Below are 27,336 nucleotides of genomic sequence, written 5' to 3'. Positions count from 1 at the left end.
AAGAAAGATGTGTGTGAAAAAAATGAGATACTACCAAAGTATCTTCCTCTTTCAACTGGCTGAAGGCAGATGTAAGCATTCTTTCAGTATTGCAAACCTGTAGTAGAACGTCCCCAAGAGAAATCTTGCAGCTTAGAGTGCTGAGAAATTATTCCTGCACTGAATGTCAATTTAAAAGACTGGGACCAGACGTTTTAATAAACTCATTAAATCCAGTGCACTCACCCAAAACAAAAGAAACAAACTTTCCACTTTGTCCTTCATATTAGCATGAAATATCTATGTAAGAAATGCTATGATTAATCCTAATGTCAATACCAACAGGCAGAAGAAAAATGATTAAATCGAGGATCCTAAATACTGAATGCAGTGATTCCATATTTCACTTGAGATCTCTGTAGAACTTTTAAAACAGATGATGAAGTCTTCTCCAGACCTAAGTCAAAAAGCTACAGTGGGCGTTGGGGCAGCAGGAAGACTTCTTTAAAGAAATCTTTAAATTTTTAAAAAATTGTACCTTTATTATCTATTGTCACATGTCTCTGCTCTCCCTTTAGAGCAAACCTACTTACTCTTAAGTTCTCTAAATGCACCTTTCCTCCCACTTTCTCTTAAATTCACTCTAACCAGGCTTCTGTACCTACTGCCCCACTGACACTGTTCTTGTCAAAATCACCAGTGACCACCATGTCATTAGCTCCAATTCTCAGGCCTAACTTATTTGACCACCCAGCAGCATCGGACACAATTTATCCCTCCTCCTTTCAACTCACCTTTCACTGAGATTTGAGGACACTTTCCATCCCCCACATCCCCGAGAGGGAAAACCTTAGGACTTAGCTTCTGATTCTCTTCTCTTTTCTAACCACTCTCAGAACTCATTCTCCCTTGGTGGTCTCATTCAACTCATTCATTTTAAGCACCATCTAATTAATGGCTGTGAAATTCAGGTCTCCAAACTAGATTATCTCCTGTGAACTCTAGACTCTTCCACCTCACAACCTACCCAACAGCTCCGCTTAGATGTGTAACAGACACCCTAAATCTAACATGCCCTAGACCAAACTCCCTTATATTTTCCCCCAATGTGGATCCCATGTTATAGCTTCCAATCACAACTGAGGCAACTCTATACCTCTTGTTGCTCAAGTCAAAAACTTTGGAGGTAAATCTCATTCTTTTTCACATACTATGTTTAATCCTTCAGTATCTGTCGGCTCTATCTTCAAATCTTCAAGTAGAAACGAACCATTCTTTATCATCATCAATGCCATTTCTCTGGTCTAAGTTACCATCATTTGATTTATGACAGCATCCTAACTTCTACTCTTTGCCCTTCACAGACTTGTCTTAACTACTCAAAATCATCTTCTAAGAAAAAGTCAGGTCCTGTTATTCTTTTGCTCAACACTATCTATTGTCTTCCTACATCTCCCCAAGGCCCAGTAGGGTCTGTCCTCTGTTATCTTTCTAGCTTCATCTGTTGTCTCTCCATCCCTTAACTTCACTAGAGCCATGCAGACCTCCCTGATCTTCCTCAAACACACCAGCCATGCCCCTCTCTGGGGGCTTTTGTATTTGCTATTCTCTGAACCAAGATTTCACTTTTCCTCAGAAATTTCAATAGCATGCTCTCTTATCACCTCTAAGTCTTTAACTCAAACGTCACCTAAGGGGCACATTTTGGCCAACCTATTTTAAATTGTCTCCAGATTCCTTGAGAAATTTCTTATGCACCTTCTGTACTTTGCTTTTCTCCTTAGCACTGATCACCATTTAACATACATCTGGTATATATTAGTGGTCCACTAGCTATCTACCACATACTATCTGGTATACATTAGTGGTCCCCCCTCCCCATTTACAATGGAAGCCCCCTGACTGCAGGGCTTTTTGTCCATTTTTATCACACTGTCTCCCTGTTTTGTAAGCCCATGGGTTAGAAAACTGCCTGGTATATTACACTCAAGGAATTTTTGTTCAATGAGTAAGTGAAAAACTGCTGACTTAAGTTGTCATTTACTAATACTGCACATTTGAGAAATTATGTTGAACCTCCTGTAAACTCTGCTTCTAGGTAATTATACTGCCTTATTATTTCAGGCTAAAGACATGGTAGAAAGTTGAAAAACTAGTAACTGCACTTATATCCTCTGTATAAAAGGACTTTTATTGAGACTTAATTTAAAAAATGCTAACCTTATTATGTCTAAAGGTGAGAAGCAGCCTATGAACATAGAGATCCAGCAGCAGTATCACTTGGGAACCCGTTAGAAACATACTCTGCCCTCAATCAGACCTAATGAGACAGAAACTCTGGGCACGAGTCTCAGCAATCTATTTTATTTTAATAAGCCGCCCAAGGTGATTGTGATGCCCATTCAAGTTTGGGAACTATGTTAAGGGAACTGCTACACTAACCCTGCTAAGGCCATTATTAAGTCTATTCCTACCTCTGATGAAGTAGCTGATCCAAACGATGTTAGCGGCTTATTCCACGCACTGACTGAAGGTGGCTGTGGTGGACTAATGGGACCTACTGAAAAAAAGAAGTCATGGGAAATGGAACCATTAAAATTCAGAGGATAATGATCCCTGATGTACTTTATCTTTTCTTTTAATGGCAGCTAGACAATAAAACAAAGATTTTCACAATACACGTAGAGATTTCAGCATACCAAAATAAATATAAGCTCCCCCCCAAACATTGTGTATTTTTTTAATCAACACAAAACCATGCCCATAAAATATGCCATTAAAATCGTAACACAAGAAACAAAGGTTTTAAGAAAGGAAGCTAAGAAAAAAATTACTATTACTGTTTCTTACTAAGAAAAAGGAGGTGGTTAGGAAAAAACATACTGAGTATACAAATAAAACTGAAAACAAACCCCAACATTCTCACGCCAGACCCCATCCTTCACTTCTCTGTTGAACTTACATTTCTTTGAAATGTCATTCAGCACAGCTGGTGGGGCCACCTTGTTATCCCATAATTCAGCTGTAAGTGTGCCATGTGACTGTGAGGTCTGGATGGACTTTCCTGTGGCTACATAATCTGTGCCATTAGGTGTCTGAGCTGAAGGCAGTCTAATTGAAGGTGGTGGCTGTTTTGAAGACTGTGTTGTAGTTTGTAGCGGACTCTGGACTGGTTTATGAGTCTGTCCCTGAGTCTGGGATGGTGCACTGGGGGCTGGAGTGGGGACTGGGACCAGTGCCGGGGCTGAAGCCGGGGCAGGGACTAGGGTAGGGGCTGGGGCTGGGGCAGCTGGGGCTGAGGCGGGGGCTACTGGGGCTGAGGTGGCTGGGGCTGGAGTTGAAGCTGAAGCTGGGGCTAGGGCTGAAGCAAGGATGGGAATTGAGGCTGAGGCAAGGATGGGGACAGAGGCTGGGGATGAAGCTGAGGCAAGGATGGGGGTTGGAGCTGGAGCTGAAGACGAAGAGACTGAGGCTGCAGCTGAGGTGGAGGGTGCAACTGGAGTTGAGGCTGAGGCTGGGAGTGGAGCTGAGGCTGAGGTTAGGACTGGAGCTGGGGCTGAGGCTGGAACTGGGACTGGGGTTGAGGCTGGACCTGGAACCGAGGCTGGAGCTGGAGCTGGAGCCTGTGCTTGCTGGGTCCCTGTAGCCTGTTTTTTGGCAAACCGTGGAGGAAGCTTAGAAGTCTGACTTCTTCCTTTCTCATTTGCATTCTTTTTGTTCCAGACCTAAAAAATTGGTAGGAACCATTTTTGTCAATAATGTAACTGAAAGTACAGTTCATGAACACAGTCTCTGACAAGATCTACTAATTTAGCTCCTTTACTTTTCAAAATAGGCACTCAACAGAGCAAAAACATCAAGGCTGCTAAGGAGATTTTAAATTATGAAAAGCAAAGATGCTAAAGGGGAAAAAAGACTTAAATGTATTATACATTCTTGATAAATGGTTCCACAATCTCTCTTCCCTAATTCTAAAATTCAAAAAATTAAGGAATTTTTCAATGAATTCATTTGGCAACAAAATCTGACAAAAAGCAATTTATCAACTTCACTCATGTTTACCACAGAAACATTAATCTGTGGGTGTTATGCTATATAGGATTTATGCACTATTTTTACCTTCCAAAATAAATGAGTAGACAAATCAATGAATGACTTCTAAAAATATCTAGTCCCATGCTCTATATTTGTTTGAACTTAGTATTACCGCTCATGTAAGATTTTTACAGTGTTTCTTTGTTTTTGAGGCTTCTCACCTGTTAGAGCTTGTTATCACTATGATCAATGTGTTTTACTTATTTTTATCCTGTGTCCGCATTTAGCATAATGGGTGTTTGGGTTGATTTAAATGGAATAACTAATCTTGATTCATTTTGTGTGTTTAAATGAACTAATTTAGATTATAATCAAAACCTTTATAGGTGAAGAATCTGCAATTTATTAGATCATGGCAGTTGTATTCATTAGATTTCCAAGATAACTTAAAATTAACTCTACCTCTGCCATGAAGTAAGATGGGATAAATAAGATGACCAGTACTGAAACATGAAATCTTTTTGATTTAAAGTGAATACGGTCTACACTCAGGCACATGGTGAGCTATTACAGTGACTATGTTCTATTTAAAATTCACCTCAATTCTGGGTAAAAAGCTTAAAGTTGTGAAAATCATTCTGAACACTTGAATAAATGCAGCCTTGACATTATAGATAGAAACCTTAACCACTTGTTAATACATTCTGCACAACAAATAACTAGCAACAAACGTAACACTCACCTGTATGATTTGTTCTTCCTTCTTTCGACGTTCTTCATCCTGTAAACGTTTTTGTTGTTTTTTGGAAACCACCTCAGTAAAACCGTCATCATTCAAATTTGACTGGGGGTCTTCCACTACTGTTACTTCAGGATGGTCGTCAATTATAACAACACCTATGGGTATGGGAAGATTTAAAATGATATATATTTTTTCAATCTTGAAAAGGTAAATAGAAATGTTTAGTCCAGTAGTGATTAAAAAAAAAAAAAAAAAAGACAAGACAAAAATCTAGTTCTTATAACTCACAGTATAACCTAATTCCCATACCACACAATGGCCATTTATTAGTAAGATTTGAAAAGAATGCAGAGACATACAAAAAGATTTCATAAACAAGCTTAAAGAAAGTCTTTTGACTTTCTGAAGTGCTCTGAATGATATACACCTTTTTTTCTTCATTAACATAGCAGTGATGTCTTGTAAAACAGTATCAAAAAACAAAACAAAACATCACTCAGTATCATCCTACTATCTTAGTCAAATTCCTTAACCTCTACTTTCCCAGCCTCAGATCTGTATTGTGCTATAAAGATCTGAACAGCACTTTATTTCATTTGCATGTAACCATTCTAAGAGGTGAATATTACTATTGTTCCCCCTTTTTAAGGATGAAATAAACTCTGAGAAGCCAATATGCTAAAGGTGAGCTGGTGAATAGTCAAGCCGGTCTTATGACTCTAAATGACTATTCTATGTAGACCATTTGTCTACAATATGTAGTTGTTAAAAAAAAAAAGAAAGAAAGAAAAATATGTGACAGTTCTATGTGAACGTAAAGTGGAAGAGATGTACATACGTCATAATAACCTAGCTGATGAATAACTCAAGATGTATCTTCAACTCACTGTCCAACTAACATATTCAGGCTATCTTCTTAAAATCATACATCCCAGTGAGTGAAAGAAATCTAGATCCCTTAAATTTAATATTTAAAAGAACTAAAATAGTTTAGGCAATGTGACTTATGGTTGCAGGTATAATGTTTCCAAAATAAATATAAGAAAAGGGTGAGGCAATTCAGATAAATTATTTTAATTTTGCAAATAATGTATGTTTTAATTGGTGAACACACAATAAAAATAGTTATTTGCTTGGGAATGATCCATATACATATAACTCAGGATGGTGATAACTTGTGAGGGATGGCAAGAGAGTATTATTAGGGAGTGGTTTACAGGGAATCCACCTGAAAACATTGCTCTTTGAATAGCTAAAAATGTGCATTTAGGAAAACAAATCATAAATATTAAAACTGGCTTCCACTCCTTTTTAAAAAAGATTTTATTTATTTATGAGAGAGCGAGCGTGCACGCGTGTGTGCGAGCAGGGGGAGGGGGGAGGGAGAGAGACACTGCACTGAGTATGGAGCCCCACAAGAGGTTTAATCTCAGGACCCTGAGATCATGATCTGAGCCAAAATCAAGAGTCAGATGCTTAACTGACTGAGCCAGCCAGGCGCCCCTGGCTTCCACTCTTTAAAAACCTATTACTGTTAGGGCGCCTGGGTGGCTCAGTTGGTTAAACGACTGCCTTCGGCTCAGGTCATGATCCTGGAGTCCCGGGATCGAGTCCCACATCGGGCTCCCTGCTCAGCAGGGAGTCTGCTTCTCCCTGACCCTCTTCCCTCTCATGCTCTCTCTCTCTCTCATTCTCTCTCAAATAAATAAAATCTTAAAAACAAAACAAAAAAACCAAAAAAACCTATTACTGTTATTCTGTTCTTTTCTTTTAAAAAAATACTTATTTAATTGACCTCTACACCCAATGTGAAGCTCAAACTGAAAACCCCAAGAGTTGCATGCTCCACCAACTGAGCTAGCCAGGCGCTCCGTGTTACTCTGTTTTTCTAACAAAAGCCTCATCGGTTCTGTTTCATCTATGATAGCTCTACATATGGCTTAAGGAGCAATGCTCATTTCAATGAAAGGTCAAACATTTCAATGGATGCCATGTACTCCATCACTTCACAGTGGTAATGAAACCTCTTCATATTTCTAAGTTCATCTCAGTCTTCCACTTTGACTAAAAAGTGTGTGTGTTTAAAGCTTTTCTTCATAGCCATGCCATCACCCACTATTCCAATTTTCTTCCAAAGAGCTTCTTTAGAATGTTTTGAAGTTAGTTTACCCAACTACACACAACATTTGTAGAAATTTGAATGATACTTTCTGTTCGTTTTCAACACCCTGGTCTTGCCTGGTGCTTCGTTAACATTTTGGGCTAAAAAGAAATTACTTAACGAGTATTAGGAAAACAACCTAAAGATGAGTAACTCATTTAATGAGTTTTTAAAATGTATACCTCAGTTTCCACTGTCAACTCAGAATTGTAAGGGAGTTCTTACCTTTTTTATGTCTTAATCCAATAATGTAATACTTTGGGAATTTCCTACCCCAAAAGTTCTTTCGAAGAAAGAACACTGGTAAACCGTTATTTGGAAAGACAAATCTGCCATGTTTTGTGGACTTTTTGTAATCTTCATTTGCCATTTTAGGAATGTGGGGTTTAGACTCTCCTTTCTTTATGGACCACCATTAAGACTGGCATCCAACCTTCCTATGGGTCTACTCTGTTCTCTAAATCAGGGCTTTCCAATTTCAGCACTATCAGCATTTTGAGGTGCTCATCCTGTGCACTCTAGGATGTTTAGCAGCATCCCTGGCCTATACCTACTAATATGTCAGTAGCACCCAGCCCCACGTTGTGACAATCAAAACTGTCTCCAGAGACTGCCCAATGTTGCCTGGGATACAAAATCACTCCTGTTGAGAACCACTGCTCTACATAATCTAATTAAAAACTCTTAAACATGCAATTAAGCTAAGATTATTTCTTTCCCATGTGAATCCTAAAATGGTATTCTAGAACAACAGTTCTCAACTATTTGTGTGCATCAGAATCACCTGGACAATTCTGTTAAAACACAGACTGCTCCAAGGGTTTCTGATTCAGTAGGTCTGAGGTAGGGGCCAAGATTCTGAATTTCTTACATATTTCTAGGTGATACTGACGGTCTGGGGACAACATGTTGAGAATGAAACAATAATGCCAAGGTCCTGGGCCCAAATCAAGTTTTGTATATTTAAATAACCATTAACAAGATGAAAATTCTCATCTTTATTTTTTAATACTGGAATAGTAGTACCTAACCTAACTTTCCCATTGATATGATCTGGCCTTAGTAAATCTCAATTTTACACAGTATTTCCAGCTTAAGTCTATCTGAATGAATGGGCAAACAGTGCATTTTTACATGTGTAAGTGCCTTCTCATAGATATTCCTTGTTAACTTCTTCAACAAATATTTTCTTATTGCATGTGTTACCCTTTGCATTTCATATCCTATTACTTCATGGCTTTCTGAAAGTATTTATCCAGAGCAACACTGTCTCCCACTCTATTATGCTCTATTTACCATATCTTAGATACCAATTTTGTCAAAGGTCTAAGTCTAAGGTTAACATTTCTTTCACAGAAGATAAAGCATACACTGAGATACACCTAAGCATCCTCTTAGTCTTCTACGCTTCCCTACACCTGTCTGGCAAGGTGGAGCAGTTAATTTTCTTTTTTATGAGGAATAGTGAAACCCTATAGATTATCTTTAACAAGGACTTTATCAAGCATTCAGGGCTGGGCTAAAAGTTGGTGTTATTTTAGTTCATTATATCAATTAGTGATTCATAATCAGCCTCTATCTAGACCTTGCAGGACCAATTCCTTCCCTCTTTAATGACTTCTTTATTATAATATCGACTCAAACGTAACATAATACATACATAAAAGGAATATAAGACATACTTGCATAATTGTTGAGATCGAACTGTGATAGTGCATCTACTTTTTCTTTGGGTTTTTTAGGGCCTGATTTGGGGTCCTCTCTTTTTTTCCCTGTGGAATCTTTGGTGTTCTTTTGTCCTGTACCATTAGGTGTTCCTTCCTGGTGGTGTGCAGAGCTGCCATTGACAGGATCAACAACAGCTGTGCCTGCAGACTGGTCATCAAATGGCCTACAAAACAATAATTCAAGTTACTATTACTTCCACATAATGGAACCGAAGAAAAATTACTGGCAATTTCTGAAGTTTGATCTAAGAAGAAATAGCAGTGGGACAGAAGACTCTAAAACCAATAAGCTTTAGGGACTTCTGTTGAGTACAACTTCACTAAGATTGAGTTTCCCAATAAAGGAGGTGGACTTTCTTTCCAGGAATTAAACTCCAAAATTCCAATTGTGCCCTGGAGGCTCTTATTGTGTCTGTTTGTCTGTCATGGTATAAATAAACTAATCAACATGGTTTGGAGCAGAAAATGCCTGTGATCCAAGCTAGTCCCAAGTATTTGTTACTGGATCTTTTCCACAACAGGGCAGCATATGAAAAATTTAAAAAGCATTCTGTTTATACTATGTGTATCAATCAGATACATAAACGTAAGCATACAAAAAACCATTAATATGGAAATAATTCACTTCACAAACCAATGTATTTCCAGAGTTTTTGTTTCCTATCAAATTTTATTCTTGGATTTTTTTAATTTATGAAAATATACCTTGGAAAATGGGTTTACAAATTCATTTTCATCTTAGCCGACAGTATCACTTGAGATAAGAGCTTACCAAGTGCTTGACACAAAGCATGAGCTCGAACATTTAAAGAATAAAATCATTTCTTCTAAATGGGACTCTTTCAAGACTCATTTCAATTACAACCAGTAACTGCTATTTCTGCAGGTTCGAAGCTGTTATCTACATGGCACAGGAGTCTTGCTAAGTTGTTGAGATCTACATTACATAAAACCAGAATCAACATTTCCTCGAGTGTTACTACTCAAAACCAGCATTTCATCACAGGCGGTAACTGCACTGTAACTACACACGCCATCCTAATTCTTTTGGCCTTCTGAAGAGAGGTTCAAATTCCGTGTTAAGACGGTACTCAGGAAACACAACTGGTCACATTATTTCCCTAAATTTTTTTCTAAGTTATCAGAAAGCCAAAATATTTTCGTTGATGGGTGTGGTAACCTGCAATGCTAAGTACACTGTAACTAACCAATGCAGATTAATATATTATCTGAATAAATTATCAGCTCAGGCTGCAAACCCAGGAATTTGATCAAAAACCAGGGCAAACCATAATAATAACTGTTTACTATACACCAGATATGTTATGTAGTCACAAATATATCCGTAATCTTCACCAAGTTTAAAAGTACCATTATTTCCTCCCTATTTTACTGGCAAGGAAGCAGAGTTTATATAGGCAGTAAGTACCAGAACCTATTAAAAATTAGGCAAATAAATGAAAGAATGAACAAAAACTAGGCATACTGCTACTGTAATTTTTCCTAATATTAAAGAAATTAATAATTTACCATAAACAACATTTTAATATTTAAAAGAACAGACCAAGCTTAGCACAGTTTCGAAAAATTGTTTTAAAATAAATCCAACAGTATTTATGTTACTGGTGGCCTGGGTGGCAGTTCTGGGCCACTACCTAGCTGGATCATTCCCTGTAGTGTGCAACTCACGAGGAAGATATAATTTATTCTTAAGGTTCAACATTCACTTCCTAGCAACCAGTACAGAGTGATAAAGCATATGGTTAAAACGTATTAAATCTCAGAGCACACCTATGAGCACCAGAGTTTTGCAAAGAGAAACCAAAAGAAAGGAGGGCTGCTCATCATTAATAAGATGACTTTCAAAAAAAAAAAAAGACTTACCAAAAGGAAGACACTGTACAGGTCCCTCCCTAGATGTACAGATATACATTTCTAGAAAAATGTAACTTAGGAGGCAAAGACTCCTGAGACCCATTAACTTCTCTTGTTCAAGCACCCTTAACTTTGAGAACAGACAAAAAAATTTAGGGGAAAACAATGTCTGGGTCCTCTATCTAGACTGGCTCCTTTGCTCAGTTCAACTTTCAGGTACGAATGCAATTATATCGAAAATAAAGTACTCACCCTCGCTTCCCACTTTTTGATGGTGGACCACTTCTCCTTTCATTTCTAGGACCTGAGAAATTCCTTCCGGATTTGGGTGGACCACTGTTGCCACGCCGATTCTGGCGATCTACGCCAGGCCTCTGGCTAGAAAAACTTCTCTTTGCTATTTCCCTTTTTGGAGGTAAAACATTCTCTCCGGCCTTTGTAACTGCTTGTGCATTCAAATCAGCATTTTTTTTTTCATCTCTCTCACGTCTCTCGTTGAAATCACTGCTTTCAGAAGCTGTTTCCCATTCTTCATTTGCCTGATCTGAAGAGTTCTGATTAGATAAGTCTGGCGTCTTATTCCCAGAAATATCCCCAGCAGGGTTAACCGGTTCTTGAACCACATTATTAACGGTGCCATTTGTGGGCACTGCCACCTCGTTGGTTTTGGAAGCGGCCTCCCTCTCTCTGAGACGTCTAAATCGAGGCGGCTTATCTTGCCTTGGTGGTCGGGTAGGACGTTGTCGTCGGGGCCTCTCTCTAGCTGGGTCAAATTTTCGCTCAAATTTTGGAGGTCGCTTATCTACTGGTATAGGAATAAATTGCTCATGTCTTCTTGGTGGCTCTCCATCGTCTGGCTTAGGAGCTTCTGCCTGCCTTGGGTTCCACTGATTGTCCCTGTAGGCAGGTCTTCGTAAGGTGGAAGGGCGCGATGGCCGGCCTCCAGGATCCCTTCCACCACGTCTGAATGTTCCCCCTCTGCCTCGCCGTGTAGGCTCTCCCTTAGGAAGGAAGCCTGGTTTAGATTTATCATCATCCCTCGCATAAGGTTTTTCTAGAGGTCTATTATCTATTCGGATGTGATTTTCAGGCTTGAAAGAAGACTGAGGCTTTATAGGTTTTTTGTTTTCAGACCTTTCCTCTCTTTTGGGAAGTTTACCTTTGCTTAAACTATCCTTATCACTTGCACTTTCATGAATTTCACTGTCTGTGTCAGTCTCTGAACCTCGCTGTCGTCTTCTTTTGGGAACAACTTCAAAATCAGAGCTCTCACTTCGTGTTTCACTTTCTTCTCGCTGTCGAAGAGGTCCTGAGGGCACATGCTCTGTCCGTGGCTTATTGTCTCTATACTGAGGATAGTCTCGAGTGTGCCCCCTCCCACCCCGGCCACGCCCTCCGTAAGAACCTCTATAGCTTCGGCCTCTGGAATAGTATTCACCCCGGCCTCGACCTCTGTATCCTTGATCTGGAAACCAATCTCTATCTCTAGCTTCTTTCCAATAGGTCCGAGGGGGTAAAGTGGATTCTTTTTTAACTGCTGGTCTTGAATCTGGTCGAGGCCTCTCTAAAACAAGATCTTTGCTACCCAGTTTCTCAGGTTGTTTTTCTTCTTTCACTGCTGGTGCTGTGACAGTTTGCTGGTTTACAGTTTTAGCCACAGGCTCTACCTCAACACTACTTAAAGGTTCCAAGGGCTTCTCAGCATCTTGAGGTGGCTTTTGAACCACAGTTGAAGTTTCTGTTGAAGGTAATTTCTCCAGTTCTGGTTGAGGTGGTGGTGGAACTGATTGCGGCTGAACCGGTGCTGCAGGTGGTGGGACTGGAGCAAGAGGATCTTTCTTTTCTGTCTTTTCAGGTTTTACAACTTTTTCAGTGACCTTTTCTCCCTTTTCCCCTTCCTTCTCCTTCCGCTGCTCACGCTCCTCTTTCATATCCCTAAGTATAGGTTTTTTAATGGGACCTGATCTTCTCACAGGCCTATCATTACCTTCTTCTCTTCTGTTGGAGCTTGGCCTTGGGCCCCAACGAGTTTCTGATTTAGATTTATACAGTTTTTCAGGTTTGGGTCCCTCAGAAGATCGTATAAAGCCATCCTTCTTTGGCTTTTCCTCTGTCCTTTCTACTGGGTCCTTTGAATCAGTGCATCTGCTGGTTACTTTAGGAATGCCTGCAGATGGGTCATTTCTTTGCTCCTCTGATTTTTGAGTATGGTTAGATCCATGGGAAACACTTCTTTTCCGGGCAGGCTGACTTTCTCCAGCTGACATCCGCTCTTCTTGAGGAGTGGATACAGTTTTTTGATCAGGTACATCAAAACAAGCAGACTGACTGTTTGTGTCAGTATGGTGAGATCTAATGTCTTCCACAGATCTGCTTAAAAACTTTTGTACTTCTGTCTCACTTGATTCTCTGACAAAGTCTGCTTTTGGATGAACCTCTAATTGACCGTGTTCTACAGGATAAGCAGCAGTAATCTGTTCCTGATCCACTGGGGCTTCAGGCCTAAAAAAATGAGAATTCAGAAGCATAACTACCAAGACAAACTCTTTCTCACAAGTGTAAAGCAAAATAATCCCTTTAATTACAAACCACAAATAGATCCTAATCATAAAAACCATTTAAAAAGGATTCTAATCTTTATATCTCCTTAAAAAGTTTAGTGCAGCAATATTCATAATAGCTGAGAGGTGGAAACAACCCTCAGTGTCCACTGACAGATGGATTAAATATGGTATATACATAAATACAATGTCCTTTTAGACATTAAAAAGAAAAAATACTGTTATATGCTACCAGATGGATGAGAATATTATACTATGTGAAATGAATAATCACAGGACAAATACTGTAGGATTCCACTTATATATATATATATATATATAATGTAATCGAACTCATCCAAGCATAAAGTAGAATGGTGATTGCCAGGGACTAGTAGGAATGGGAAAATTATTTGCTACTCAGTGGGTATAAAGTTTCAGTTATACAAGATGAAAAATTTCTAGAAATGTACTGTAAAACACCATGCTTATAACACTCAAAATTTCATTGACGGTAGATGCCACGTTATTTTTTCCCTACAATTACAAACAAATGAAATTCATTCCTTAAGATAAAAGGAAGTTTAGGCCATGGTGATGTGAATTTTTAATCCATCAAGACTAGTAATTCCCACCCATAATCAAAGAGTACACTAGAGTAGATCTATCTTCCCTGATGAATCAGGATTACAAAATACACTCCTTAAAAGGGCAGAAGTTCTAAGTTTATGGTTATAAATTACTACAGATCACCAACTGTCTGCTACTTCGAATTATCTCTCTAAATTAGTATTTGCCTTTACCTTGGCATTAGAAGACTTCCATGAGGTACTGATAATCAAATGTCTACCATTTCTCATTAGTGGAAAAATTGTATCATTGCTTTAAGCTAGACTACATGTCAAATAGTAGAAACCTGCCAATTTTACATACAACACTGAATTTCAGTATTTAATTCAGTGCACAGAACTAGGTGACAAAATGCCCCCATCAATACAGGAATGAGAGAAAAAGAAAGCATGTCCAAAAATGAAATGACATAAACTAAATGGGAGGAAATAAGACTTGTCACTCAGTCCTAAATCAGAATGATCTTCAGGGACACTGTAGTTTTCATTTTACCACCATATTCAATTTGTATTCATAATTTTTATAATTACCTTGCATCCTCAGGTTCTTCTGTTGCCTTGGGAGTAGTGGCCCGCTGAGGCTCTGTATGGGGATAGGGATCTGACCCCCACATTACACGAGGTTCAGGGAGGGAAACTGCATGATCTCTTGTAGATCGTGCTATATGCTCAAATGACTCAGAACTGTTTGGTGATCCTTCCATCTGTTCTCTTCTCATTAATGGCTTAGGAGGAATCATTCCTATACAAAAGGTGAGAAAAAGATGGGAAAAACAATCATTATACACATAAAGAATCTGGGTTATTAATTACTATTTGGAATTCTACACTTGAGCTAAAGAAATACTTTTTGCCAAGTGAGGAACTCAAGAAATGATCAATGAAAATTACACAAGTTTTTCTGTGAATACAATTTTTACTGTTGCTATTAAGTAGATTTAAGAGGGGGCGCCTGGGTGGCTCAGTTAAGCGTCTGCCTTTGGCTCTAGTCATGATCCCAGATCAAGCCCCACATCAAACTCCCTGCTCAGCAGGGAGCCTGCTTCTCCCTCTTCCCCTCTCCCTGCTCATGCTCTCTCTCTAAAATAAATAAATAAAATCTTAAAAAAAAATAGATTTAAGAATTAAGGAAGCAAAGCACACGAACAGCAGCCTATTTTTATTAAAAAAAAATTTTTTTTAAAGATTTTATTCATTTATTTGATAGAGACACAGCGAGAGAAGGAATACAAGCTGGGGGAGTGAGAGAGGGAGAGGCAGGGAGCCCGATGTGGGGCTCAATCAAATGACCCTGGGATTATGACCTGAGCCGAAGGCAGACGCTTAACGACTGAGCCACCCAGGCACCCTCAGCAGCCTATTTTCAAAGGAAAAAAAATGCAATGCCTATAAAAATCAATAACATGTATGATGCAATTATGCATGTTAAAAACATAATGAGGATTATACCAACAGTGATAGATTTCCAGAGAAAATATTTCCTACAGATTTTAATTAGTTGATCCATGCTATTAATTATGCCTCTTAAATTTTAAAACTGCAGTATAAATATTAAGACATGATTCTTGATATTTTTAACACCCCTAAATTTTCCTCTATACCATTTTGTTAGTGAATTATCTGGATTTATTCTGATTCCATACAACACTGATAATGCGATTGTTTTCAGCTAACTTATGTGAAAACGTCAAGTATTTGGCAGAGAAAATTGAAAAGCTGGAATATAGAATATATGGACAAAATTTAAATGCTTAAACACTTAAAAGAATGAAAACAATTTAGCAGATAACAAAGTATTTTCAGACTCAAAAAATTTTTAAATATTTACACAAAACAGAAAAAAACTAGTGTTTTGGTATTGTTACATGTATGATACAGTGTATGGCATTTAACTACTCTGTGCTGGAAGTTACAGAATTTTTTGGATTAAAAATCTACGCACTCTGGGGGCACCTAGGTGGCTCAGTCAGTTAAGCGTCTGACCCTTAATTTAGGCTCAGGTCATGATTTCAGGATTGTGAGACTGAGCCCCGCATCAGGTCCCCTGCTCAGTGGGGAGTCTGCTTGAGATTCTCTCTCCCTCACCCTCTGTCCCTCCCCAAGCCTGCGTGTGCACGCTCTCTCTCTCAAATAGATAAATCTTTTAAATAAAAATCATCTACGCACCCTGGGGTGCCTGGGTGGTGCAGTTGGTTAAGTGTCTGACTCCTGGTCTTAATCTCAGGGTCGTATATGTGCTGCCGAAGCGAGCACTTAATCTCAGGGTCGTGAGACTGAGCCCCATGTCAGACTCTGTGCTCACTGAGAAATCTGCTTGAGATGCTCTCTCCCTGTCCCTCTGCCCCTCCCATTCATGTGTGCTCACTTGCTGTCTAAAATAAATAAATAAAATCTTTAAAAATAAAAAATCTAAGGGCACCTGGGGGGCTCAGTCAGTTAAGCATCCAACTTCAGCTCAGGTCATGATCTCAGGGTCCTAGGATGGAGCCCTGCATTGGGGTGCCCGCTGAGTGGGGAGTCTGCTTGTCTTTCTCCCTCTCCCTCTACCCCTGCTCCCCACTTGTGCACACGCACTCTCTCTGTCAAATAAATAAATAAAATCTTAAAACAAATTATCTAGGCACCCTACTTGAGTTCTTACTAGATGATACATCTTAAAGGACTTAAGAGTGAAAATGGGAGGCAGGTGGTTGCACAACTGCAGTGAGCCATGAGACAACATCAGCTCCCACTCACCCGGATGAATGGGTGGAATATCCATAGCAGGTCTACCTGACATCATTCGGGGATCCATGTACGACTGCATCATGAGCCACCTTGGATCAAAACCCATAGAAGCCAAGTGCTGAGGGTGAGGCTGCATGGGCTGGTAGAGAGGTCTGTGTGGCGGAGGAGGGACGGCACCGCCGGACGGCTGCGACGGCACCGTCTGTGGAAGCACGCCTTGCTGCTGCTGCTGCTGCCACTGCTGCTGCTTCATCTGCTCCTGGAAAAGCAGGACCCCACACCCTGAGCTTTTTGTTCCACGTGATAAATCAGTATCACTCATATCAGAAAATAACAGGCTTTTCTGAATCCTTCAGGGAAAAGAATTCAAAAGATACTGAACAGTGAGAGATGGTAAGTCAAAAGAACAAAAAATAAGTCATGACATTTCGCCTTAAGAAATTACTCACTAATTATACTGCAGAAATAATACCCTAGAAAGGAAGACGGTGTCTACAAACGAGGCAGAGGGGAAAAAAATGACAGAAAGTTTATGGTAAAACCCATTATCAACAATCTTTTATTAAAAAGGGAAAGAATTTCAGGGAAAATTTTTGTGCTTTGTGTATTTTAGGTTTCATGTCAAACTACTTCTCAGACTACTGAACAAGAAACCTCGTTGATCACACATACATGATAAAATGTTTTACTGTTACCTGCTGTCTCTGAAATCGAGGTGGTAAAGACTTCTGAAACTGTTTAAAATAACCAGATAATACAGCAGGCCGAGGCTGAGCCCCCGATTCTGGCTCTGTTTCATGTGCCACTTGCATGGTCTCTTTTTCACTGCGACTGCTGTCTTGTCTGGTGAAAACTGCATCATCCTCTGTCAAAGAAAGGGTGAAAAATAGTGATATTCATTGATGACACTTATCAAATACATGATGTGTGCACTGGCAGGAAATTATTAGATTAATATATAAAAAAGGTTAATGAGGAAGAAAGTATCCATAACACTCCCAAAAAACTGTTCTGTACTCTAATACTGGTAGGTAGCCATCAATGAGGTTAACATTAAAGCAACAAAACCTTCGATTTTCTCAAAGCCAGGTTCTTAAGCTAGAGATCACAGGTCCAAATACTTTACCAAGCAAAAATTTGTATTTGATACTTTGTGATAATAAAACACTTCAAATACTACCTATTTGCTATCATTTCAATAACTATTAATCCTGTTAGTATTTACCTGTGTTTCACTAGGACTTATGTGAAAACACAAATGGCCTAAACATAACATACAACGTTAAGAGTTTGCTTTTTGATCAACAGACTACTATATATAGAGAAAACTAATGAATCAAAGTCTGACAACAGTGATCATCAGCTATCGTCAAACATATAAATTATTCTATGTAAAGAGTATCAAGAATGATACCAAAAAGAACTATACACTTATTTACTAACTAAATAACAATTTTTCATCCTAAAGAAAACCACAGCCATAGTCGTTCTAGAGAATATCATTTGTCACAATTACCAAGCCAAGCTTGTTATAAATTCTTTTTATTTTAAAGATTTTATTTGACAGAGACACAGCTAGAGAGGGAACACAAGCAGAGGGAGTGGGAGAGGGAGAAGCAGGCCTCCCGTGGATGATGAACTGTGGTTAGTATCAGTCAATTAGAGCTCTTAGCACAGTACCAGCTATGCACCCCCCCCACCTCACATTTTTTTTAGATATTTATTTATTTATGATAGACAGCATGCACACACGCACATGACTGGCAGGAGGGGCAGAGGGAGAGAATCCTCACGTAGATTCCCCGCTGAGCACAAAGCCATGAGATCATGACCTGAACTGAAACCAAGAGTTGGACACCTAACCAACTGAGCCACCCAGGCACACACCCCACCCCCCTCACATTTAAACCCACACTGGAGCAAGGAGAAGAAAGAATTCGCAAACTTGAAGATAGAACAATGGAAATTATTATGTCTGAGGAACAGAACAAAAAATAAACAGAGCTTAAGGCACCTATAGGACAAGATCAACAGACCAAACATACACACTGGGAGGAGTCTAGAAGCAGGAAAGAGACAAAGGGGCAGAGAGAATATTTGAAGAAAGAAATAATGGCCAAAAAGTCTCAAATTTGATGAAAGCATGAATATAACTCCTTAGAAGCTCTCCCAATTCCAAGAGTCCCAAACTGAGATACATTATAATCAAACTTTAAAAAGACAAAGAGTGAATCTTGAAAGCAGCAGGATATCACTAAGGAGTTTCAAGAAGTCAGTCACATACATATGTGACTTCTGATATAAATAAACCATCTTTGGTTTAATTCTAAAATTAAGAAAGAATATACAGGGGATTCTCAATAAAACTAACAGATTTCTCATCAGAAACACGGGAGGCTAGAAGGCATCTTGAAGTATTAAAAGAAAAAAAAAAACTATCAACCAAGACTCCTATATCTGGCAAAACTGTTCTTCAAAAATGAGGAAGAAATTGAAATATTCCCAGATAAAAGCTATGAAAGAGTTCTTTACCACTAGACCCGCCAAATGCTCAAGGGATTCCTGTAGGGTAAAATGAAAGGTTAGCACACAGTAAATCAAAACTGCATGACAAAATAACGATCTCAATAAAGGTAAATACATGGGCAATTATAAAAGGCAGTAGTATGTGTAACTCTGTCCATGTGATTTATGAAATGAATACTTTTTTTTTTACATAAAGCAATTAGTCTAAAAGCTCACATTATATTTTGGCTTGTAACTCCACACTGTTTTCCACATGATTTAAGAAACTAATGCACTGGGGCACCTGGGTGGTCATGATCCTGGAGTCCCAGGATCAAATCTGATGTCCGACTCCCTGCTCAGCAGGGAGTCTGCTTCTCCCTCTGACCCTCCCCCTCTCGTGCTCTCTCTCTAATAGATAAAATCTAAAATAATAAAAAATTTAAAAAAGAAACTAATGCATTTAAAATAATTATTAGTTTGTTTCTGGGGATACAAAGTTAAAGATGTAATTCTGTGACAACAACCAAAAGGAATACAAATGGAACTGATAAAGGAAAAGGAATGAATCTTTGTATATTATTAAACTGGTATAAATTCAGTGTTATAACTTTTGTATGTTTATGTAATCCCCATGGTAAAAACAAAGAAGGTAGCTACAAAATATAGCAAAAGGAAATGAGAAAAGAATTTAGATGTTCCAATACAAAAAAATCAACTAAACACAAAAGACAGTAATGCAGGAAATGAGGGGCAAAAATGGATATAAAGCATATAAAAGCCAAATACCAAATTGTGAGAAATAAGTCCCTTCCAATCAATACTTATTTTAAATGGATTTAACTGGAAACACAAGATCCAACTATATGTTATCTCTAAGAAACTTAAGATCCAGAGACACAAACAGACTGAAAATGAAAAAATGAACATAGATATTCCATAGCAATAGTAACCGAGAGAGCAAGGTGGCTATGCTAATACCAGACAAGACTGGCTATGAATTGAAAGTTTTACAAGACAAAGGACATTATATACTAATAAAAGGTTCAATGCAGCAAGATATAGCCATTATAAATACTTACACATATTTCATATATGTGTCTAATAACAGACCATGAAAATATATAAAGCAAAATACTGAGAGAGTTGAAGGGACAGAATATTGTACATTTACAGTTGGACACTTCAATACCTTACTCTGAATATTGGATAGAATAGCCAGACAGAAGGTAAGTGAGGAAACAAAGGACTAAATACAAAACCAACTAGATCTAAAAGACCTACAAAACACTCTATCCAACAACAGCCATCACATTCTTCTCATATGCACAAAGGACATTTTCCAAGACAGACTGTATGTTAGGCCACAATATCAAAGGTCAATAGATTTAAAACGGTAAATCTCCTATCAAGTATTTTCTCTGACCACAGGGGGATGAAGTTAAAAATCAAAAAGAGAAGCAAAACAGGAAAATTCATAAATCCGTGGAAATTAAACAACAGTCTTAATCAACTAAGGTATCAAAGAATAAATGGCAAGGGAAATTAGAAAATAGTTGAGAACAATGAAAACAAAAACACAACATACCAAAATTTATAGGATGCAGCAAAAGTGGTGCAAAGGGGGCAAATTTATAACTATAAATTTTTTTCTTTTTAGTGTTACAACGTAAGGGAAAAGAATAAGAACAAAGTAAACCCAAGGTTACCAGAAGAAAGGCAATAAAGATCAACACAGAGATCCACAAAATAGAGAATAGCAAAACAGAAAAAAATTAATGCAGCCAAAAGGGGATTCTTTGAAGGTGCTTGGGTGGCTCAGTTGTTGGAGTCTGCCTTTGGCTCAGGTCATGATCCCAGGGTCCTGGGATCGAGCCCTGCATTGGGATCCCTGCTTGGTGGGAAGCCTGCTTCTCCCTCTCCCTCTGCCCTTGCTTGTGTTCCCTCTCTCGCTGTGTCTCTGTCAAATAAATAAATAAAACCTTAAAAATAAATAAATAAATAAAAGGGGGATTCTCTGAAAAGATCAACAAAATAGACAAACCTTTAACTAGGCAGGTCAACTAAGAAAAAAAGAGAGAAGACTCAAACTACTAAAATCAGAATAGAAACTGGGACATTACTACCAATTCTACAGAAATAAAAAGGATTATGAGAGTATTATGGATAACTATATACCAACAAATAAGACAAGATGAAATGAACAAATTCCTACAAACATAAACTTTGTAGTAAGTTTTTAAATACAGACGTGTGAGTCCTCCAGCTTTGTTATTTTATTTCAAGATGGTTTTAGCTATTCTGGGTCCCTTGAGATTTAGGGTTTTCTACACATAAGATCATATCATCTGCTCACATTACCTGCATCTCTAGTATACTAATAATGAATGATCTGAAAAGGAAATTACAAAAACAATTCCATTTACAATAGCATCAAAAAAACCAAAATACTTAAGAATTTTTTTTTAGGTTTTTATTTAAGTATTCTCTACACCCAACATGTGACCTGAACTCATGAAATCAAGAGCTGCGCACACCCCTGACTGAACCAGCCAGGTACCCCTAAAATGCTTAAGAATTAACCAAGGAGGTGAAAGCCTTCTACAATGAAAACTACAAAATATCACTGAAATAAATTAAAGACATAAATAAATGGAAACACATCCCATGCTCACAGACTGCAAGACTTAATATTGATAACATTAATACTACCAAAAGCAAGCTACAGTTATGCAATCCCTAGCAAAATTTCAATGGTGTTCTTTACAGAAATAGAAATACTCATCCTAAAATTTACATGTACTCTCAGGGGGACCCAAACAGCCAAAACCATCATGAAAAAAAGTAACAAAGATGGAGGACTCACATATCCGGATTTAAAAGCATACAACAAAGCTGCAGTAATACAAACAGTGACACTAACATAAAGTCAGACAGGGCAATGGAATAGAATCAAGACCCCAAAATAAACCATCACATACATGGCTGAATGATTTCAGAAGAGGCTGCTAAGATCATTCAATGGGGGAAAGAACAGTCTTTCCAACAATGGTTTTGGGAAAACTGAATATCCATGTGCAAAAGAATGAAGCTGGACCCTTACCTAACACAATGTACAAAACTTAACTCAAAATACGTCAAAGATGTAAATGTAAGGCATAAACCTATAAAACTCTTAAAAGAAAACAGAACAAAAGCTTCATTATATTAGATTTGGCCATGACACCAAAGGCAGAAGCAATAAAAAAATAGATGGATTTCATGAAAATTTAAAGTTTTGTGCATGAAAAGATTATCCAGAGTGAAAAGGCAACCTATCTAAAGAGAGGCAGATCATATTATCTGGTAGGGGATTAACATCTAGAATGTACAGCCAACTCCTAAAACTTAACAACAATCTGTTTAAAAAACGGACAAAGGACTTGGGCATTTCTCCAAAGATTCACAAATGGCCAATAAACACATGAAAAGATAATACTCAACACATCATTAATCATTGGCAAAGCGCACATCAAAAGTACAGTGAAATACCACCTCACACTTATTAGGAAGTCTACTATCAAAAAAACCCTCAGAAAATAACAGATGTTGGTGAGGATGTGGAGAAATTAGAACCCTTGTGCATTGTTCATGGGAATGCAAAATGGTACAGCTGCTGTGAAAAACAGTATGGTGGTTCCTCAAAAAAATCAAAAACAGAATTACCATATGATGGAGCAATTCCATTTCTGAGTATGTAATCAAAAGAAATGAATATTTGTACACTCACATTCACAGCAGCATTATTCAAAATAGGTAAAATATGGAATCAATCCAAGTGCCCATGAACAGATAAACAGACAAGCAAAATGTGGTTTTAGATATAGATTATTAGCCTTAAAAAGGAAGAAAATTCTGCAATATGCTACAATATGGAAGAATCTTGGAAGATAATATACTAAGTGAAACAAGCCAGTCACAAAAAGACAAATACTGTATGAGGCACTGTGAACAGTCAAAATCAGAGACAGAAATTAGAACAGTGGTTGCCAGGGGCTGAGGAGAGGGGAGAACACAGAACTATTGTTTAATAGGTAGAGTTTCAGTTTTATAAGACGGAAAGAGTTCTGGAGATGGATGGTGGTGGTAACTGTACAAATTATGAATGTATTTAATACCATTAAACTGTATACCTAAAAATAGTTAAGATGCTAAATTTTATGTTACATATATTTCACCATAATAAAAAAATTACGGAAAAAAGAGTATTAAAGTATCCAATAAAATTCAGCTTCTATTTAAAAAAAAAACTCAATTGGGATGCCTGGGTAGCTCAGCTGGTTAAGCGTCTGACTCCTGAGTTTGTCTCAGGTCACAACCTCAAGGTCCTGGGATCCAGCACCGAGTTGGGCTCTGCTTGAGATTCTCTCTCCCTCTGCCCCTCCCCCTGCTAACAAATGTGCGTACCCATGCTCGCTCTCTAAATAAATAAAATCAATCTTAAAAAAAAAAAACCACCTCAATCATTTTTATCTGGATTATATACATACATATATTAAAAATACACAAACATCCACACCAGAAGTACTATGAACCCTCTTTATAAGAACAAACAAGACTCTCATACCTTTATTACAGCTGGTTTCACTTTCTGGTTTCTCTACCATAGGCTCTAAAGTTGGTTCTTTGTGTTCAATTTTTTCCTCCACTTTTTCCCTTTCTTTCTTCTCCAACTCACATTCCTTTTCCTGTTCCTTGATCTTTTGCAGTTCTTTTTCCTTTTCCTGCTGTCGTTCTAGTTCTTTTTCTTTTTCTTGCTTTCTTTCCTTTTCCAGTTCTCTCTGTTTTTCCTGCTCTCTCTCCAGTTCTTTCTCCTTCTCCTGTTGCCTCTCCCTTTCTTTTTCCCTCTCCTTCTCTCGCTCCCGTTCTTGTTCTCTTTCAAGTTCTTTCTCACGCTCCCGTTCTTTTTCTCGCTCCCTTTCTCTAATCTCCTCTGGAGAGGGTTGTTTGTCCACAATGCCAAGCTTTTCATCCAATCGTTTCAGTTTCTCTGCACATGCTGCCTTCCTTTGTTCTTCCATTCTTCGCTCTTCCTCTTCACGCCGTTTCCGAGCGCGTTCCACTGCTGCAGAAAGTTCTGACTGCTGTCTTCTTCTTTGCTTCCATATTTCATCTTCATCTGGTACTTGCTGCTTCGGGGGGAAAGGGCCTGGTCTTCCAGGTACTGCCTGCCGGTCTGGAGGAGGATGCTGAAACATTATGATAAATTACCAGATGAATATGACAAATCTATTTCCACACTTGATCTTAGCCAAATCATAGACATGAAGAGGGAAGAAAAAACGCCACAAAATGTCACAAATGTTTCTGATAAAACATACATGTTAAAATACAAACAAGTACCAACATGGGGAAAATATTAAATTTAGATAATTCCCCAAGACCAGAACAATTAATCTAGGCCATGTACCTATTTATTGTGGCAGACATTATCACACATACAGAATTTGTTGAATGAAATTAGAAGCTGTCACAACATGAATTTCAAAATCTAAATTTAGACATGAAGGAAATTTAGAATGTGAGTGCTTTTTGGAGCTGCAACTGTCAGAGATGGAATGCCTAAAGAGGGAGAGAAGTCCATAAAGATGCAGAACAGTGTCATGTGAGCCCTGAGAAGACAAAGGTGCAGTTACAGGGAAAAAACAGCCAGCCAGAGCTGCTAAGTGAAGAAGTTGGAGACACTACTATTGCCGACACTTCCGAGGAGGAGAAATTCCTAGAAATCAGCCTGTGTAGACAGAGTTCTCGAGCTGGGAACTGGAAGATCCAAAATGCATGCTTAGAACCCACCCACAGTGGAATGTGGGATATCACTTGAGAGACTGAGTTTTAATGACCTACTTTTTAATTGATATGTTCTAAAACAACTACAATCACTGCCAGCAACTACGCAAAACAAGCAGAATAACGAGAGCACCTAAAGGGCTGAGATGTTAAGGAACTAAAAAGAACATTTAAAAATACTGATTTTAATAGCTAGTAGGGTGAAGAAATCTCAAAAGCCATATAACCAGTCGGAATCCTTACAAATGAGAAAATAATGGTATGATGAAAACACTGGACTAAATATAAAAAATATATATATATGATCCAGACTCTACCATTTACTAACAGTGCTGTCTTAGGCAAACCACTTTATCTGCCAGCACCCCTAACCCCAAACAACCACTGGTCTGCCTCTGGCAACAGAGAGTAGTTTTACCTTTCCTAGTTTCATATATATGGATACATCAAGTTATATTTTCTTTTGTATCTGGCTTCTCCTGCTCAGGATAATAGTTTGGAGGTGGCCATCCATCATTTGTTCCATTCTATCGCTGGACAGTAGTATTCTATCACAGGCACATCGTTTCACTTGTGGATGGACACATGGACTGCTTCTAATTTTTTTAATTATGAATAAACAGTTATGGACATTCATGCCTAAGTCTTTGTGTAAATGCATGTGTTTTCATTTCTCTTGGATAAATACTTAGGAGTGGAACTGCCGAGTCCTGTGTTAAGTGTATTTTTCACTTTATTAAGACACTGCCAAACTGTTTTCCAAAGTGGTTACAAGGTTTTACAGCCCCACCAGTAATTTATGAGGGTGCTAGCTGCTTTATATCCCCACCATATTTGGTGTCACCAGCCCTTTAAATTTTGGATGTGTAACAAAATCTCACTGTGGTTTTAACTTGCATTTCCGTGGTGTTTAAGATACTGAACATCTTTTCTTGTGCTTACTGGCCATTTATATATCTCATTTTGTGAAGTGAATGTTCAAATCATTTTGGACTACTTGTCTTATTATTAGTTATAAGGGTCTTTTGTTTGTTCTTTTTTTTTCCTAAGATTTTATTTATTCATTCATGAGAGACAAAGAGGTAGGCAGAGCAGGGAGCCCAAGGCGAGACTCAATCCCAGGACTCTGGGGATCACAACCTGAGCCAAAGGCAGATGCTTAACCGACTGAGCCACCAGGCACCCCTGTTTGTACTTCTTTTAAAAAATATATTCCAGGGACGCCTGGGTGGGTCAGTTAAGTGTCTGCCTTTGGCTCAGGTGATGATACCAGGGTCCTGGGATTGAGCCCTGCATGGGGCTCCTTGCTCAGCAGGGAGTCTTGCTTCTCCCTCTGCCTGCCGCTCCCCCTGCTTGTGCTCGCTCGCTCTCTGATAAATAAATAAATAAAATCTTTAAAAAGAAATAAATACTTTCCTAAAAAATATATATATATTCTGGTACATGTTCTGGTCAGATTAGTAATATTTTTTATGTACATATTTTTTCATTGCCTCAGAGATGTTTTTAAAACTCCAACTGACAGATTTTTTTTTCTAATTCACACCTTTTGTGAATTATCCAAGATCATCTTTGTTGACCCAAGTTTAAAGATTTTTTTCTCCACTTTCTTCCACATGTTTAGTTTTAGCCTGTATGTATATAAAAATACCATAAAGAGCATTCAGTTGTTAAAAGGAAAACGACTGGTGGAGATGGTGGTGATGGTTGTGGTGTGTATGCCCGTCACAGTAGGGTGATTAGGGAAGCCCTCTAAAGTGGTAACACCTGAGCAAAGAATTTGATTATAAGGATCTCTGGAAAACATTCCTCTAGTTAAGAGGAAACAGCAAATAAAATATGTTTTATTTGCTGCAATAAAGCTTGTGTGGCAAGAACAAAGAGAAAACTAGATAAAATGAGGAGAGTAGACTGAGACCTTAAAGACCACTGGAAGGACCTGAATAGGACAAGACTGATCTACTATAGGAGAATTTAGGATGGAGGTGGCAGGTAAGCAGAGCAAGAGTGGGAAATAAGACCTATTAGGAACCTACTGTGATAGTTGAAGTGAAGTATAACGGGTGGTAGGCAATTACTCGGTATAGGAATATATCCCGAAGGTAGGGGTGACATAATTTGCTGATAGATTAGGGTGGATGTATGATAAAGAGGGAAGAGTTATGAGTGACTTCTAGGTTTTACCCTGAGCAAATGGGTAAATGATAATGCCATTACATAAGATGGGAAGACAAGGGAAGAAGCAGGGCCACGTGTGTCACGTGTACGGGGGGGAGGATATTGTTATGGTTTGGACATATCTTATCAGAAATCCAAGTGGAGATGCTTAATTGATCACTAAATACATGACTCTTGAAGTTAGCGTAGAACTTTAAGGGCTACAGATAACATATATTTAAGTACCATAAGCACATTTATGAAATCTTCCAAGGAAAGGATACAGTCAGAAAAAGGAATAAGAACACAACCCTTAACCCTCCAACACCCAGGGGCACCTGGGTGGCTTAGTTAAGCGTCTGACTCTTGATTTTGGCTCAGGTCATGATTTCAATGTTGTGGGATCAAGTCCCGAGTCGGGCTCCACATTCAG

At 38.4% G+C, this 27,336-nt stretch overlaps 1 protein-coding gene across 14 annotated transcripts in view; it reads right to left on the bottom strand.

Moving 5' to 3' along the window:
• PRRC2C (proline rich coiled-coil 2C) overlaps window positions 1-27,336 on the bottom strand; it is a 92,796-nt gene that overhangs the window by 27,090 nt on the left and 38,370 nt on the right. For 13 of the 14 annotated variants that reach the window (XR_003209508.2, XR_012380535.1, XM_025877437.2 and 10 more), the window contains exons 12-20: window positions 23,527-24,148; window positions 17,111-17,280; window positions 16,425-16,674; window positions 14,220-14,430; window positions 10,772-13,021; window positions 8,600-8,808; window positions 4,757-4,911; window positions 2,942-3,704; window positions 2,454-2,539 (exon numbers count right to left, since the gene is read on the bottom strand). Coding sequence is in view for 12 of the 14 variants with exons in the window: in XM_025877437.2 (XP_025733222.1) it covers window positions 2,454-2,539; window positions 2,942-3,704; window positions 4,757-4,911; window positions 8,600-8,808; window positions 10,772-13,021; window positions 14,220-14,430; window positions 16,425-16,674; window positions 17,111-17,280; window positions 23,527-24,148 (4,716 nt within the window). In the remaining 2 variants the exon portion in view is untranslated. The remainder of the gene's footprint in view (window positions 1-2,453; window positions 2,540-2,941; window positions 3,705-4,756; window positions 4,912-8,599; window positions 8,809-10,771; window positions 13,022-14,219; window positions 14,431-16,424; window positions 16,675-17,110; window positions 17,281-23,526; window positions 24,149-27,336) is intronic. The other variant, XM_073900015.1, reaches the window with a different exon arrangement.

This window comes from Callorhinus ursinus, unplaced genomic scaffold, assembly GCF_003265705.2.
Source record: "Callorhinus ursinus isolate GAN/ISIS: 27379988/994484 unplaced genomic scaffold, GSC_fseal_2.0 scaffold13, whole genome shotgun sequence".
NCBI classification, from domain to species: domain Eukaryota; kingdom Metazoa; phylum Chordata; class Mammalia; order Carnivora; family Otariidae; genus Callorhinus; species Callorhinus ursinus.
This window is presented reverse-complemented; position numbering and strand designations above follow the sequence as displayed.